Source organism: Apodemus sylvaticus, chromosome 6 (assembly GCF_947179515.1).
Source record: "Apodemus sylvaticus chromosome 6, mApoSyl1.1, whole genome shotgun sequence".
Lineage (NCBI taxonomy): Eukaryota > Metazoa > Chordata > Mammalia > Rodentia > Muridae > Apodemus > Apodemus sylvaticus.
The window spans coordinates 42,195,180-42,211,733 of NC_067477.1; the positions used below are offsets into that span (position 1 = coordinate 42,195,180).

General features: G+C 48.3%; 1 protein-coding gene across 3 annotated transcripts in view; it reads left to right on the forward strand.

Moving 5' to 3' along the window:
- Positions 1-16,111, forward strand: part of Actn1 (actinin alpha 1) — a 94,341-nt gene extending 78,230 nt beyond the window's left edge. The window contains exons 11-22 of one of the 3 annotated variants that reach the window (XM_052185564.1): positions 1,552-1,699; positions 4,303-4,453; positions 5,487-5,595; positions 6,520-6,660; positions 8,145-8,327; positions 8,560-8,694; positions 9,633-9,812; positions 11,078-11,224; positions 12,192-12,272; positions 12,705-12,770; positions 13,923-14,081; positions 15,193-16,111. In XM_052185564.1, the coding sequence (XP_052041524.1) occupies positions 1,552-1,699; positions 4,303-4,453; positions 5,487-5,595; positions 6,520-6,660; positions 8,145-8,327; positions 8,560-8,694; positions 9,633-9,812; positions 11,078-11,224; positions 12,192-12,272; positions 12,705-12,770; positions 13,923-14,081; positions 15,193-15,351 (1,659 nt within the window). In that variant the 3' untranslated portion in view covers positions 15,352-16,111. The remainder of the gene's footprint in view (positions 1-1,551; positions 1,700-4,302; positions 4,454-5,486; positions 5,596-6,519; positions 6,661-8,144; positions 8,328-8,559; positions 8,695-9,632; positions 9,813-11,077; positions 11,225-12,191; positions 12,273-12,704; positions 12,771-13,922; positions 14,082-15,192) is intronic. The other 2 variants (XM_052185566.1, XM_052185565.1) reach the window with 2 other exon arrangements.
- Positions 16,112-16,554: the final 443 nt, after the last annotated feature.

Genomic DNA, 16,554 nt, shown 5'->3' on the forward strand with positions numbered 1-16,554 from the left:
TCTGGTCATACTGCAATGTTAATTTTTAATTTCATATAACCTTAAGTACTTTCAAAATAAAATAACAGCAAAACTAAAGTAAAACAAACCCACTTTTGTTATCTTAAATAAAAATTAATTTTTGTAGTATGGTTCTAATATGCTAATAAGTAAAATATTAAGTAGAGGTTGTTTTTAATCTTACTACCTACTATAAATTTTGTTTTAATTTGAAAAGATTTTTTAATTTAATTAATTTATCATCATCATCATCATCATCATCATGTGATCTAGGCACTGGATCCCAGTAACCCAGGTCCTCATGAATATTAGGCAAGTGCTCTGAGACAAGGCCACATCCCCAGCCCCTATTTTAATTTTTTCTCAGAGATCGGGTCTTGTTACTCATCCAGGCTGGCCTAAGACTTTCCCTGTAGCCCATGAAGACCCTGACTTAGGATTCTCCTGCCTTGGCATTCCAAGGAGCTAGGATTTCAGGCCTGTGCTACCAAGTCCAGTTTTAATCTTTATGTATAAATATAATTTTAAGTGACTCTTAAAGCATGTTTTATATAATAATACCTATAAAAGTTGGGCAGGACACATGTCTACAATTCCAGCTCTTGGGAGACTGAGGCAGGAGGATCACAGCAAGCTTGAGGCTAGCCCAGGCTATATAGCTAGGCCCTCTCTGGAAAACAAAACGAAACCCTAATACTGCATGCAATCAGTCTTCTGTTCCCCTTTTGCCTTTTTGCCATCCCTTTCCCTTTATCCTTCCCCAGGACTTTATGAGTCAGGAGAATACAGGACAAAGTCAGAGAGGCAGAGCCTTTTATCCCCTCAGACAACGAGTAACAATAAAAACAAAAACCGAACAAACAAAACCCAGACATGCTGAGCAGGGCCAGAGAGGACAGGCCAAGGGGGAGGGGGCAGGGCAAGGTGGTGTTGCACAGAGAAAAGAGGCCTGTGGGATCTGTCATGGAAGCAGTTTGGAGTACCAGTCTTTTAAAGTTCAGGGCTTAACCAGATGCTCTGGGGTTGTTAAAGTCACTGTGAGCCAACAGGTACTCTTGAGAAACAAAGGGTGTGCCTCTGATGTGGGGCAAATGCCTGGTGCATGGCTAGGAGGATGGTGCTCAGACTGGCACTACTCTAGCTCTTCCGGCTGGGTGCCTTATGTATGCAAAGGGCATATGCATTTCTTTCTTCCCGTGATTACAGCTGTCTCTCTCACCCACGCTACTCTCTAGAGCCTAAAGCCCAGAACCTTGGCTTAATAGGATGATATAGATCTTGGCTCTTGCGTGTCAGATTGCTTCATTCTTAATTGGTCTGGTCCTCTGGCTTATTCTTGGACCTCTGAGACTAGCCAGGATCCTGTTGGAAGTTGGTCCGTGCAGCGGGGCTCCACGGCTGGATGGCCCACCCCATGTGGACTCAGATTCTATTCACTGTCGGCAGGGCAGTTGACTGTGGTATGCACGGTGCTAAGATCTGGAGGCATCTCTTCCTGGAAGGCTGCAGCTCCTCCAGGTTCTCTGAGCCTGTGTCTCCCCACCGCTGCAGGATATCAACAATGCCTGGGGCTGCCTGGAGCAGGCAGAGAAGGGCTACGAGGAGTGGCTGCTGAATGAGATCCGGAGGCTAGAGAGGTTGGACCACCTAGCGGAGAAGTTCCGGCAGAAGGCCTCCATCCATGAAGCCTGGACAGATGGTGAGGCAGAGCCGGCCCCCGCCTCGCACTCCACCCAGCCACCGCCAGCTATGACACCTTTCTTTTGCTTGTATTTGTGCCATCTTATCTGTCTCTTCAGAGTTCTCTGGCAGTAGATAAGTTCACCAACCTCTGTTGCTTTAGTTTCTGTGTTTGTAAAGTAGGAATATGAATAGTACCAACTTCCTAGGTCTTTAAGGGTTAAATGGTGAGGTCGCAGGCATGCCTGAGAATTACTGAGAGCAGTTTCGTAAGAGCACTGCTCTTTCCTTGTTGGTATCACGACCACTGATTTTTTTTTTCCAAGTCCTTCAGTGTGGCTCTCAGTCCTGACACTGTCTCTGAAAAGCATGGTCAATGTGTCTGTTTGCAAGTCTCTGACATGGAGATGTTAATGTCCCCCCTATGTAGTTGTCTAGGCTGGCATCTGGTGTCTGCTTAGTGATGATCAAAGTTAACTGAAGAGAGACAGTCATGCAGCATGGGGCTTTCCCTCAGAAACTGGCTTGGGTTAGAGCAATTATTCTCAACCCATGGGTCTCTGCCCCTTTGGGGAATCGAACGTCCCTTTCACAGGAGTTGAACCTAAGACCATAAGAAAACGCAGATGATTTATGATTCATAACCATAACAAAATTATGGTTATGAAGTAGCAACGAAAATAACTTTATGGCTGGGGTCACCCCGGCATGAGGAACTGTATTAAAGGGTTGCAGCATTAATGTGAAGAACTGCTGGCCTGGTGTGGAGCGGCTCCTGCCCGTTTTCTTGCACTTCACTCACCATATGGAGTGGAGGCCCTGAGGCAGAGCCAGTGGTCACTGGTGCCGCATGAATGCTTTATTCAGCCCTGGGTCGTGTTCCTTTGGTCTTGGGCTGGAAGTGACCAGGGAGGATCACATTTTATAGCCATCTGAGAGTGGCCCGGCTTGGTAAGAAAACACCCAGCAAGTGCGCGCTTCTAGGATCCCATATAATTATGTTCACCTGCAGGTTCAGAGTGGACAGGAATGGTGGAGATGGCCCTGACTGACCCATTTGTATTGTTTGTTTTACTTTATTTTTGTTTTGATTTAAACAATTTCATCATGTAGCCTTGGCTGACCTAGAACTCACAGTGAAGGCCAGGCTGTCCTGAAACTCACTCTGTAGACCAGGCTGTCCTGGAACTCAGAAATCCAACTGCCTCTGCCCCCTAGTGCTGGGATTAAAGGCCTGTGACACCACACCCAACTGGAATTCATTTCTTGAGACTAAGGAGTTAACCCTATTCATAGAGGAAATTGCGTGCACAGGGGCATCTGCGGTGATATCTACCACAGAATGAGCTGGGGTGGGGTTGGGCGTGGTGTCCCACAGAGCAGTGAGAAGCTCTGTTGGAGGAATCTGGCCAAGAAAATATTCACATCCATGAGTTCAACCAACTTTGAAGCAAAATACTAAAAACAAAAGGGAATTATGTCTGTGTTGAGACTATGTTTTCTTATCATAATTCCATATGGATGAACAGCTAGCTGTATTGAATTTGTATTGTAAGCAACCTGAGTGGTTTAAAGTATAGGGGAGAATATAGATTATATGCACATACTGTGTCATTTTATATAAGGGATTTGAGCATGTTGGGATTTTGGTATCCTCAGGGGTCCTGAAATGAGTCCCTTACAGATCTTAAGGACCACGGTATCCAGGAAACCATGAAGCCAAAGCAGGAATTCTGATTGTGTGTGCTGCTAAGTAGTTTTAAGGCAGAAAACATAATTTACATAGAAATAGATAAATGGGTTTATTTGTTAATTAAATCTAAACTTACTGTGTTATGATTTTAAAGGGGAATCAGGGAATTCAATACCAGAAAGAAATGCTTTACCGTTGGGCACAGCTCTTAGCCTCACGGACCAAGAAGATCCAAACATTCTGTGGTAGCACAGGCACAGAGGATGTTACATGTAAGCAAGGCGACATTTGCCTCTGCCTGAAAGGGTCCTTCCTGAGGCAGCTTGGAAGCTTTTTAGGGAGGTCATTTTTCTTTTTATCCCTGCCTTCCTCTTCTGAGAACAGGCTCAAAACTACAAGAGCTGCCCTTGCCCTAGGCTGGGGCATTAATGATGGTCTGTGGAGTCTCTAGCCACCCGTGGACGTGAGCAGCAGAGGGTGCAGATCACTGACTACACTGAGAATGTCTGGGAAAAGGGGGTCCCTGCAGGGCTCTCAGGATAGGACCAGGGACATTCTAAACCTGGGTACTACTGGTGAAGTGCTTGGCTTGTTTTGTTTTATTTTGTTCTTTCCTGGTTATTCCATTTAGCATATATTGCTGTGTTTCCTGATGTTAGTGAATGTCTGACTCCATGCATTTCTGCATATTCCTGTGTAACCTTCATATACAAGTAGTTTAAATGGCCTGGAAATCCTCTGTGGAGGCCGTGGTCTCTTTCTAGTCCCTCCCCACAGTTGGATATTCTTGCTGCACAGTGAGCACCTCAGGGGAAAGACCCTGACAAGCAGAGCCTCTGGGCTCAAGAGTTGGATAACTAGACCAAACGTGCGTGTCTGGCTCCTGCTCACCCGTGTTCCCCTTCCCCCCACCCACTCTCTGACCCCAGGCAAAGAAGCCATGCTGCGGCAGAAGGATTATGAGACAGCCACCTTGTCTGAGATCAAGGCCCTGCTCAAGAAGCACGAGGCCTTTGAGAGTGACCTGGCCGCCCACCAGGACCGCGTGGAGCAGATCGCAGCCATTGCCCAGGAACTTAAGTACGCCTGCTCTGAGCTCCCTCCCTTTGGTGCCCCAGGATGAAGCTGAGATCTGCTTTCTCAGCTGTTGTGGATGAGGGTGGGAAATCAGGGAATGTGCAGACAGATGGTGCTGGGAAGCGGTGGGGGCTGGGGGGAGAGAACTGCGCCCACGTGGGAAAGGAGGTAATAGAGAAGGCAAGGCCCCTTCCTGGTGAGAGAGAACCCCAACCATTCCATCCTTGTGCACACATTTGGTTATCACCTACTACCAGGGCAAGACCAGAGGGTGCCCACATACTGATTATGATTTTGCCTTTTAATTAATGTTTTTCTAGGTTCGCATAAAAGTAATGGGGTTTGTTACTGCATTTTTTTACTTTTTGTCTTGTTTTTAAATTGTGTGTGTGTGTGCGCGCGCAGGCATATGCATGCCATGGTGCAGTCAGTGGTGGTCAGAGGACAACTTGAAGGAGTTGGTTCCTCCTCTATTTTTACTGTGAACTCCAGGACTTGAACTCAGGTCTTCAGACTTGCACACAAGTGCCTTTTTTTTTTTTTTTGCCAGCCCAGATTTTGTTTTTGGTTTTTCTCTAAGACAGGGTTCAAACTGTAGCCTAGGCTGGCCTAGAACTCAACGTGTAGCTCAGGGTAGCCTCAAACATGTGGCAATCCTCCTGTCTGAGCCTCTCAGGAGAGTGCTGAGATTACAGGCATGAGTCACCGTGCCCAGCTCCCAAGCCTTGGTCCGTGACTCTGAGCTTTACCTTTGAGTTTCAGCAGCTTCCTGTCATTGGTCATTAAAGCCACCATCAACTTTGGTTGGGGCAGGGACTGTTGGAGAGGAGCAGCCACCTTCCCTGCTTCCTGTTTCTTAAATGCCAAAGAGGCAGGAATGGGAGGGTCTGGATGGTGTGTGGAGGAGAGCACTTTCAGTTCCCCGGGCACCGTGAGTGTTCCTACCATCCCCAGGAACAGGAACTACCGTCCCCGCCCCCAGCCCTCTCCACCTGTGCCACTGTCACTTGACTCCTCGTCTCATCCCACTCTACAGTGAGCTGGACTATTATGACTCACCAAGTGTCAACGCTCGTTGCCAAAAGATCTGTGACCAGTGGGACAATCTAGGGGCTCTCACTCAGAAGCGGAGGGAAGCTTTAGAGGTAGGACCCTCTTCCTAGGTTCTTTGCTTTATGAGTTCCCATGATTCCCTGGGCCATCCCTAACTCCGACCTATTGGAATGACTCCCTTTGACCAGAATGTGTGAGTGGAGATCTGTTGCTCAACTTTTTTGGCTACTTTGTGGGTTCGTCTTTCTTTCACCCTTCTCCACCCCTCTTCTCACGCCCTTTCTACCCCATAACACTAGGTAGAAGAGAAAAATAGAGGGGAAAGGGGGCAGCATTATTGGTAGACTACTTCCTGCTTATTAAGGGTGTTGAGTTCTTTGGGGCAAGTTTGATCTTCGCCATCAGGTTATCTAATTTCTTATTGTTTCTTCTTTGTACACAACTATTTAACAAACCACAACAACCACTGACCTACAACACCCCTTGGGGCCCTAGCATTTATATACCCTGTCAGGAGTCCCCAGAATTTTCAAACATCACAAACTTGTAGAAACTATCTGCAGCTGGCGAAATCACGCCCCTGCTAGAGCAGGAAGCGAATCCTAGTCAGCTGCTGAGGACCATCTAGAGCAGCCCCGGGTCCCACACCGGGGATGAACACAGATACAGATTCCCATAACATTTCTGTGTTTTTAAAGAAACCAGAATTCTCACCACAGAGGCCCTCCTCCTGCCTCAACGTTAACTCATCTTGCAGCTAAGTGAACTTGCCAGCCCAGCTCCAGCCTCTTGAGAACTGTCCTGTTCTGTAAACTAGACCTTCCTGGGGCCAGGACAAGTGATTCCAATGTGAGATGCCCTGTCATTTCACAGCCAAGACCCAGGGCCACTCAAGAACTGATTCCTTCTGCCCCATCCAGTCCAGCGCTCCTATACCAACATGCTGGGGTTTGGGACAGGGGCACTGACTCTGGGTGTCACTCTGCTAAACACTCCACCCCACTTGATGCTCCCAGCGAACAGAGAAGCTTCTAGAAACCATTGACCAGCTATACCTGGAGTACGCCAAGAGGGCTGCACCCTTCAACAACTGGATGGAGGGAGCTATGGAAGACCTTCAAGACACCTTCATCGTGCATACCATTGAGGAGATCCAGGTGGGCAGCCCCAAGAGGCTGGTCCTTTTTAGAATAAATTGGGGAACAATATCCTAAGGGTTCCATAGATTACTAATATTAGCATATGAGGTCACGTGTTTTTGTTTGTTTGCTTGTTACGTTGTGTATATGGGTGTTTTGCCTGTACATGCATGTATGCCACTTACATATAGTGCCCAGAGTCTCCTGGAACTAGAGTTGGAGGTAGTTGTTGGTAGTCATGTGTATACCGGGAACTGAACACTGGCCCTCGTGAGAGCAGCAAGTGCTCGTAACTGCTGAGTCGCCTCTCTAGCCTCTTACCCCTACAGGCTCTTTGTACTCACTGTGTACACCTAGTTAGTCTGGAACACATTATCTATACCATGCTGGCCTCACTCACAGAGATCCTCCTGCCTCTGCTGCCCGAGTGCTGAGAATAAAGGAGCTTGTCGATATATTCAGTCTAGCACTTAAATTCTTTTGACAAGGTAACATATGTACACAGGACAATATCCTAAAGATAATGGTGTGCTAAGGCAAGGGTTCCTTCCCATAGCTCTTTCTGGCCCCTGTTCCCCTATTTAGGGGTAAGTAGTATCACCAGAGTCTCTGTGTATACAGACAAATGCATTTATCTATGTGTTCTTTGTACTTTTTATTTTGTGCACACAAAAATGTAGACTTTATTATATGCCATATCCCAAATCTTAACTCTTTTTAATAATTATTTATTTTATGAATATGTATACACCGTAGCTGTCTTCAGACACACCAGAAGAGGGCATTGGATCCCATTACACATGGCTGTGGGCTACTATGTGGGTGCTGGGAATTGAACACAGGACCTCTAGAAGAGTAGTCAGTGCTCTTAACCACTGAGCCATCTCTCCAGTCCCCAAATCTTGACTTTTAACATTAATCTTGGAGCTGTCATTGGCTCCCAGCTTCCTCAATCTTATGTAACTGTAGAACATTAGATCAACATGTTTGCAGGGGCTAAGGATACAGCTCAGTTGGTAGCGTGTTTGTTTAGCATAATGAAGCCCTAAGTCCAATTCCAACCACTGTATAAACTGAGTATGCTGATAATGTCTTTAATCATAGCATTCTCCAGGTAGAGGAAGAAAAAGGGATTTTTGCAGGAAGCTGAGGGAGCCAGTGTTGGACAAGGTTACCTGTGGAGCAGAGCTTGCCCCACCCCCATAAGACTGATCTGATGATATGGTGTTGAATGTCCCTGAACAGCTGGGTGTACCAGCCCTCAGGATACAGCTGTTGCCTAGCAGACTCTGCCTTGGCCTTTCTCGAACTAGCCTGCCTTGCTGGTTCTCCGCCATAAGAACTTGGTTTGATGTCTCTAGGTCTTCACTAGGTGTGGGACTGGGTTGTTAGGGCCCTTCACCCTTTTCTTTTCTACCCCTTGGACTCACTTTGTTTACTGTATCTGAGGGGAGCCCTGACTCCCCTGAGTGTCAGTACTGATCATGCCGTTGTTTATCCAGGGACTGACCACAGCCCATGAGCAGTTCAAGGCCACTCTCCCGGATGCAGACAAGGAGCGCCTGGCCATCCTGGGTATCCACAATGAAGTGTCCAAGATTGTCCAGACCTATCATGTCAACATGGCAGGCACCAACCCCTATACAACCATCACGCCTCAGGAGATCAATGGCAAATGGGACCATGTGAGTTAAAAGGCAGATGGGCGTAGGCTAAGCCATCACACATTTCTTAAGTGCAGAATTTTTATCTTTATCTCACTGGTTTTCATTGATCAATGAATGAATTTCTAGCCTAAGTTGACATCGTTACTCTTGCTGCGTCCTGACTTGCCCCTTTCCCTCAGTGGGACCCCCAATTTTCTCACCTGCGAGGTGTCTGGCCCACCCACAGATTCCCCGGTTGTTCCCACCCCAGGTACGGCAGCTGGTGCCCCGGAGGGACCAGGCTCTAACAGAGGAGCATGCGAGGCAGCAGCACAATGAGAGGTTGCGCAAGCAGTTTGGGGCTCAGGCCAATGTCATCGGGCCCTGGATCCAGACCAAGATGGAGGTGAGTTTTGTCATGAGAAGCAGGCTGGGAATGTTCCTTCTCTTCCTACTTAGCACTATTCCAGCTAGCCAAGTCACCTGCTAACTAGGAAGGACCATGACGTCCTGAGGCTTGAACCCGTGATTATTCGGTTGCAGGGTATGCTGATGGTTTGGTCCCTGGGTCTGATTGGAGCAAAGTGGGACACTATTAAGGAACCACCTATGAAAGTTCCACAGGAAGAGAGACTGAATGCTTTGGTCAGCTCAGGCCCGCTGGGTTGTCTTGTCTCTCCTGGCAGTGAGCCCGATTCTTTTCAGCAAGAGAGCTGAGCTTCTCAACAAATATAGAATATTTCTCAGGATGGAGATGCTTGATCAGGGAAGGGACGTGGCCAGAGTGTGATCCTTGAATATCTTGTACACGGAGTCCATGTCAAGTTTCTATGGGTATACACATACTCACATATATGCACTCGAGCACGCATGTTCAGGTGCATGCATCCCCAAGACTCTACTTTAATAAATGCTTGATAAGTTTTAACAGGACTGAACCGAATGAACAAACCCGCTTTCACCAAGAACCACTTACGTGAGTGAGTGGCTGGCAAAAGTGTACATTAGGCCTGGCTCCTGGGGATGAACGGGGAGCAGTAGGAACTGGACAGCTGTCCTAGGAGGCAAAACAGCAGGGTTGTAGAGGAGGCCCACCAGGTGAACTGAGAAATAAGAGGGGCCCTGACTCGACATAGATCGATGGGAGACGGTTGGGTAGAAGTTTAGGAGGCAGCTTCCCTACCAAGGAACGTCCATGCTAGATATCTTTTCCTGCTAAGTGTTGCCAGTGCTAACCTCTTTAGGGCTAGGGTGTTAGCTAGGAGACGTGACCAGAGGGACTGGCCCCTGCCCCAGGAGTGCAGAGTAGGGCGGTATGATGAGACGTCTCCTTTTGATGAGCAGGAGATTGGGAGGATCTCCATTGAGATGCACGGCACCCTGGAGGATCAGCTCAGCCACCTGCGGCAGTACGAGAAGAGCATCGTCAATTATAAGCCAAAGATTGACCAGCTGGAGTGCGACCACCAGCTCATCCAGGAGGCCCTCATCTTCGACAATAAGCACACCAACTACACCATGGAGGTAAAGGGCCTGGCCCTGCTTCTCTGGGAGGAAGCCTCTCCTCTGCTTGGGGTAGTATCTCTCAATGAATCGGGCTGTAGGAAGAGGACTATGTTCTCTACCCCTGAAACTCTCCATCCTTAATCTGCAGTACTTTCTGGATGCCAGAGAACTTGTTGCAAATGTGCACATCTGGTCCCTAGCAGGAACTTAATGAACCTTAATTTTTTTTTTTTTTTTTTGATTTGTTTTTTTTTCGAGACAGGGTTTCTCTGTATAGCCTTGGCTGTCCTAGAACTCACTCTGTAGACCAGGCTGGCCTCAAACTCAGAAATCCGCCTGCCTCTGCCTCCCAGAGTGCTGGGATTACAGGTGTGTGCCACCACTGCCCCGGCGTGAACCTTAATCTTTAACAAGCACTCCCCAGCGATTTTGGTGCTAGTGGACTCAAGACCTCACTGACTTAGGTGCTTCCTAAATGATATTAGTGCGTCATCCTTCAACTACAGGATATGTCCCGAGGTTTGCCTTATTAAGTGGTCTCCTTGCTAGTCAATATCAGAGTGTGCTTTCACTGGCTGTAGTATTACTATGCAGTCATCGAGACCACTGTGATATGTTTGACTTGTCATTGACCAAAAGGCCATTATGTAGTGCCAGGTGTGGATTTCCCTCAAAGGTTTATTTGTAGATGTATAATCCTGTATGTGTGGCTGTGGGGTGGGTCTTGCTGGGACGGGGCATTCTGGTTTTTGTTTGCTTGTTTTAGCTTTTCCCACCACAAAAATCTACCTTCCTTCACCAGCAGAGTTCCAATGGCAAGTCCGGGTCTTTTGGCTTTTCCAGGCAAAGGCCCCTTGCAGGCCTTCCATCCTGACAGAATGTACTGTGTCTTTCCGGAAAGTGACACTGTAACTCCAGATAGAAGATCAAGTTAACTGTTTTTTTTTTTTTTGGTCCTTAATAATAATATTTTTAGTTTGTGGCTATGAGTATTTTGCCGGAGTGTATGTCTGTCTGTACACCGCATCTGTTCCTGGTGTTTGAGAAGACCGGAAAAGGATCTATCTCCTGGCACTAGAACTACAGGTGGTTGTGAGCCGCCAAAAGGGACCTGACAGTTGATAAGCCTGGGTCCTCTGGAAGAGCAACAAATGCTACTAACCACTGAGCCATCTCTCTAGCCCCTACTTCTGCCATTTTTACGTTGGGAGGAGGACTAGTTAGTGGCCAGCCTGGAGCCCAGACCCTGCACTCCTTTCTGATGGGCTCATTGCTTGCTCTAGCACATCCGTGTGGGCTGGGAACAGCTGCTCACCACCATTGCCAGAACCATCAATGAGGTGGAGAACCAGATCTTGACCCGGGATGCCAAAGGCATCAGCCAGGAACAGATGAACGAATTCCGGGCCTCCTTCAACCACTTTGACCGGGTGAGAGCCCCACTCCTTGCTTACCTAGAGTGGCCTCCAACCCCTGACCCAGAGCCCTGGAGGGCATTGCCCGGGGCTTTAGCCTGGTCCTTGGGTAGGTGAGGAGGAGAAAGAGGAAGAACCTGATAACAGCCTGCCCTGACTCAGTATACCCTACAGAGCCAGGCTTTCTGAGCTGACCTTGGAAATCCCACTTTGCCCTGTAGACCTTCATATTGTTCATAGAGAAAATGCTAACGTTGTGGGAGAGGAAAGTTCCTCTTCATTCTTGACTCTGTCTCCCGTAAGAAATAACTCTTGGAAACAGGCTGCCAGAGCCACCAGTAAAGCCCTATGCCGGTGGCTGTGGGGACCGTCCCTTACCTCTGCCTTGGGACAAAAGAACATAAAGAGACTCTGTCCCTACCCAGGCTGCCTTTGGGGCCCACCATTGGGGACATTAGAGCCACTCCCCTGGGTTCTCATGTCAGCTTCAGAACAGGCTGTGTTGTCAGTGGGCTGCACAATCCCAGTGTCCTGAGCTTGGGGACAGCCACGGGGAGGTGTGGCATGAGGTCAGGTGCTCTCAACCACCCTGCCTGCTTTACTGCCCTCCAGGTATCTGGCGAGGTGGGGTGGGGGTAGGGTTCTGGGAGATATCAGGTCACCTGGGGCACTTCTGGGAGCTTCTCACCCTGTGGCTCATTACGCCCCCTCCTCTGGCCCTGCTTTCCCAAGCAGGACTATGTGTTCCAGGGACAGGGCCCCCCTCTGGAACCTCGTCTGTGTGTCTAACTGTGTGCACTTTTATTTCCCCTTTCCCCCACCCTTCCCCTCCACCCTCTCCATCCGCATGCCTTTGTCCCCGTGTCTCCCCACACACACCACCTCCCACCCCGGGGCATGGCCCACCCTCCCCACCCCGCCCCCTCACGCCTCCTCTTCCCTGGCACCGCATGGCTCGCTGCCTGGCGTACCACGGCCCCAGGATCACTCCGGCACGTTGGGTCCCGAAGAGTTCAAAGCCTGTCTCATCAGCTTGGGTTATGATATTGGCAACGACCCCCAGGTACTCGCCTCCTGCACGGAGCACGCTCAAGGGTGGCCTCTGGGGAGAGAAATAACGCATTTCTCCTTTTTTTCTTCTCCCTCTGTCTGACTCTCCCTGTCCCCCTTCCTGTGGGCCTCGGGGCTCGTCCTCTCCGCTCTCCCTGCCTGCCCGCTGTCGGGTTCCTCTGACTTCCGACCTCTGCCTTCGGCTACCTTTCCTGGGAACCTGCTTGGGTATCCGCCTCCTCTCCCTCGTCTGTGGACTGGACTTCTGCATTTCTTTGCTCTGACCTCCTTCGACATGTTCCTCCTGCATTCTTCGGCTCCTCCTGTGTTCTTCACACCATAACCTGGGTCCTTCCTTCCTTCCCACTGTCTTCCTGGCCTCTGGCTGGCCCCTCCCCCTCCCACCTGTCTGTCCCTGCTGTGTCTTGGCGCCACTGCCCCACAGAAGAAGACGGGCATGATGGACACAGACGATTTCCGCGCCTGCCTTATCTCCATGGGTTACAACATGGTAACGTAAATCCCATCCTCCACCTGCCGGGCTTTCTGTGGCCCTGGCCGGGAGGCAGCCACCTGACCCTCCGGAGAAGCTAAGTCTTAGTAATGGTGGACAGAGGCTCTTAGGTTAGAACTGCCTCCTCAGGGGAGTCCCTTATCGCCTAAGGTCCTGGGGAAGATGGCACCTGAAAACCCTCTCACCCGTGTGGCCAGGGTGTGGCTGGGAGGTTTGGCCTCCTCCTCATGGTCTCTGAACCAGTTTATCTTACGGTACTTACTGTGGAGAAAGGGCTTTTTGACTTCCACAGTGGACACCAGCTGTGGACAGTCAACCCCAAGGCTTGTGGAATGATAACTCTGCTTTGTCTTATATGACAATGGAGGTTTATACTTCTGCACCGATAATAGCTCCATTCAGAGCTGCCACCACTCAGCCTTGGCCCAGGCCTCTCTCTCAAACCTTGTTCTGTTCCTTCTGCATCCAGCTTTCTGAGCAGGATAGGACCTTAGCTGGACAGACGGGTGTCCGTTGAACCAAAGTCAGAGCGCATAGGATGCCCAGCAGGGTTAAAGACTAGACCAGAAGTATACTCAGTAAATCCCACATTGCCATCAAAATTTGTGGTCTCAGATGAAATGAGGAAACCCTACGAAGTGGTTGTAAGAGTTAAAGTGATGGCAAGTACTGTGCACGTCTGGCACAGAGTGTTAGGGAAACAGCAAATATTGGAGCCAGACCGCCTAAGTCCTAATCCTAGCTCCCTACTTACTACCTGTGTGACCTTGGGTAAGTCACCTACCCTGTCTGGGCCTCAGATTTCCCATACAACGGAAATACTGTGATTTCATTCAGTTGTGACAATAAGATAGATGAATTTGGCATATATTACATACTGTATGGGTGTTAGCCATTGTTGAAGTTACTGTCATTACAATTAATACTACCATCATCTTTTGTAAAGACAACCAGGGGCTCTGCAGGGGGTGGGAAATTCTGAGACTCACAACTATTGGGTCACTTTTTCACCCCGGGGGCAACCCAAGCCAGATCAGAGGTCTGTTGTGCCTCCTGTTCCAACCACAGGCTACTTGGGGCTGGAGGGTACACCTGCGATGCCCCAGTAGGCCGTTAGGGTGACAGGTGTGGGTTGGCTGTTTCCTCCAGGGAGAGGCAGAATTTGCTCGCATCATGAGCATTGTAGACCCCAACCGCTTGGGGGTAGTGACGTTCCAGGCGTTCATCGACTTCATGTCCCGGGAGACGGCTGACACAGATACAGCAGATCAGGTCATGGCTTCCTTCAAGATCCTGGCTGGAGATAAGGTGGGTCTCTTGTGGCTCGGGCATCATTTGGACTCTGATCCATTGGTCACGGGGCTGGGATGTGGGCATCTCCGTCACTCTTCTCAGGGTTCCATTGGGCCTTGTGCCTCTCTGCCCATGAGGACATGGTATAGGCTTTGCAAGGAACCCAGCAAGTCAGCAAACCCCACATGTGTTGATGGGGAGGCAGATGTAGAGTAGTTGGAGTACGGAGGATCCTCAGAAGTCATCTAGTTGAAATGACTAAAAAGTTCAGAAAGGGGAAGAGGTCACCTGACTTTTGCAGTGAACAGAGGGCAGCCCCATTTCTTCCTCACACTGGGTTCCAAGGGACTCCCAGGTGAAGAGCCTGGAGTTATAAAGTCTTTGGTAAGTTCTGGAGCAGCTGTTCCCAACCTTCTTAACGCAGAGACCCTTCAGTACATGGTGGTGACCCTTCAACCATAAAATTATTTTGCTGCTACTTCTTAACTGTAATTTTGTTTCTGTATGAATCATAATTAAATATTTGAAGTGTAGCCACTGTGGAAAGGACATTCAATCCTCATATTAGGACTATTGCCCTAGACCCTTCAGCTCCTAAAAACAGCAGCTTCCATGTCCACTTACTCCGTGGGGGAAGGAAAGGAAATCCAGGAAAGGCTCCTAGGAATTTATGTGTTCCACCAACAGACTTGCTGACATTGAGCCGCACGTGGTTACTATAAATCAGTAGGATGAATGAAAAGAGTCTGAGGGAAATAGGTTTGGAAGGAAGTTGAAGTAGATACTAAAATGGAAAACATGATGTGTTTAAAATACCATCTACATATGAAATATAATTTGTAAATACATATTTTAAATATATTATATGTTTATATAATATAGTATATTAAAATATATATGTTCATACATACAGATGTCTGTGTTATATGTATGTATGCATGCATGTATTATATGCTAGGAGAAGAAAAACACAGGTACCTAACATTCCAGGCGAGTTTACGACCTAATAATGGCAGCAGTGCTGTGTTGCTGAACCTTACTGGCAAGTTTACGACCTAATAGTTGCGGCAATGCCGCGTTGCTTTCCGGGCACTGCCGAGCGACCCTGACCTTGTTTTCTCTGCAGAATTACATCACGGTGGATGAGCTGCGCCGGGAGCTGCCACCTGACCAGGCCGAGTACTGCATCGCAAGAATGGCCCCCTACGCGGGCCCCGACTCCGTGCCCGGTGCTCTAGACTACATGTCCTTCTCCACAGCGCTGTACGGGGAGAGTGACCTCTAACCCGCCCTTGCCTCCCCCACCCTGGCCTCTGCGCGTGCGCCCCACCCTGCTCCTCCTCAGCCCAGTCTGGCTGTCCCGGGTTTGGTTTCTGCTCAGCCACCAAGGGGACAGAGCTCCGACCCAGGCGGCACCGAGCCTCCCTGCCCGCAAAGTGACAGTTTACAAAATTATTTTCTGCAAAAAAGGAAAAAAAAAGTTACGTTAAAAAAAAGTTTAAAAAGAAAAAAAAAAGCCAAAAAACTACATATTTTATTATAGAAAAAAGTATTTTTTTCTCCACCAGTCTTAAATGGAAAAGAGGAAAAATTAACTATTTGCACCGAAATGTTTTTGTTGTGACATAGGAAGATAACCAAGCACAAAGTTATATTCCATTCTTTTTACTGAAATTTTTTTCCTTCTACCTGTTCTGTCTGCTGTATTCATTTCTCTAACTTCATGTCCACTTGGGGGTGGGGTAGGTGGGTACTCTTGTCAGAGACACACTGGTGCATGTGTGTTTGCTAGATCACTTGTCCATGAAAATATTTTATGATATTAAAGAAAACCTTTTGAAATGGCTGCTCTTCAAAGAAAATAATTCATGGCTTCTCATTTTCAAGTCTCCTCAAAAGTGTGGCTAGCCTGTTTTATGACTGCGGAGTTGGTTTGTTGTTGTTGTTGTTGTTTTTTAAATATTGCCTATTAATGATCGGACAAACTTGGAGATTATGATGTTGCTTGGCACAGACTGTATTAAAACAACACTCCCATGATCTTACTTTGCTTGTTCCTTTTGCTGACTTCCAGAAGTGGGGGTGGGGTGTGTCAAGAATGGTGTGGGATATCAGTACCCACCGCCTCTAGATTTTGAGCCTGGTATGGTCAGTCTCACTTCTTTATTTTGAAAAGGAAAAGACGGTCTCCTTGATGTCCTGGGAGTTGAAAGGTCACAGTGCATGAAGGGTCCCCTGATGAAAAAGCCCAGCTTTCTTTGTTTTCTGTAGCATCTGTGACTTCTCTGTGACCCCAGCCATTTTGTTTTTGCTGCAGGGAACAACTTGGATTGTGTCAGGGTTGTATTCCCCTTTCCTACTGTAAGTGTCCCATAGAGGGCCGGGACTTGGTGGCAGGGTATACAACAAGCATATGACAGGCCCTGAATTCAATCCCTAGAGACCCCAAAATGTATCACTGATAGTAGATTCGGTCATTGCAAGGAGG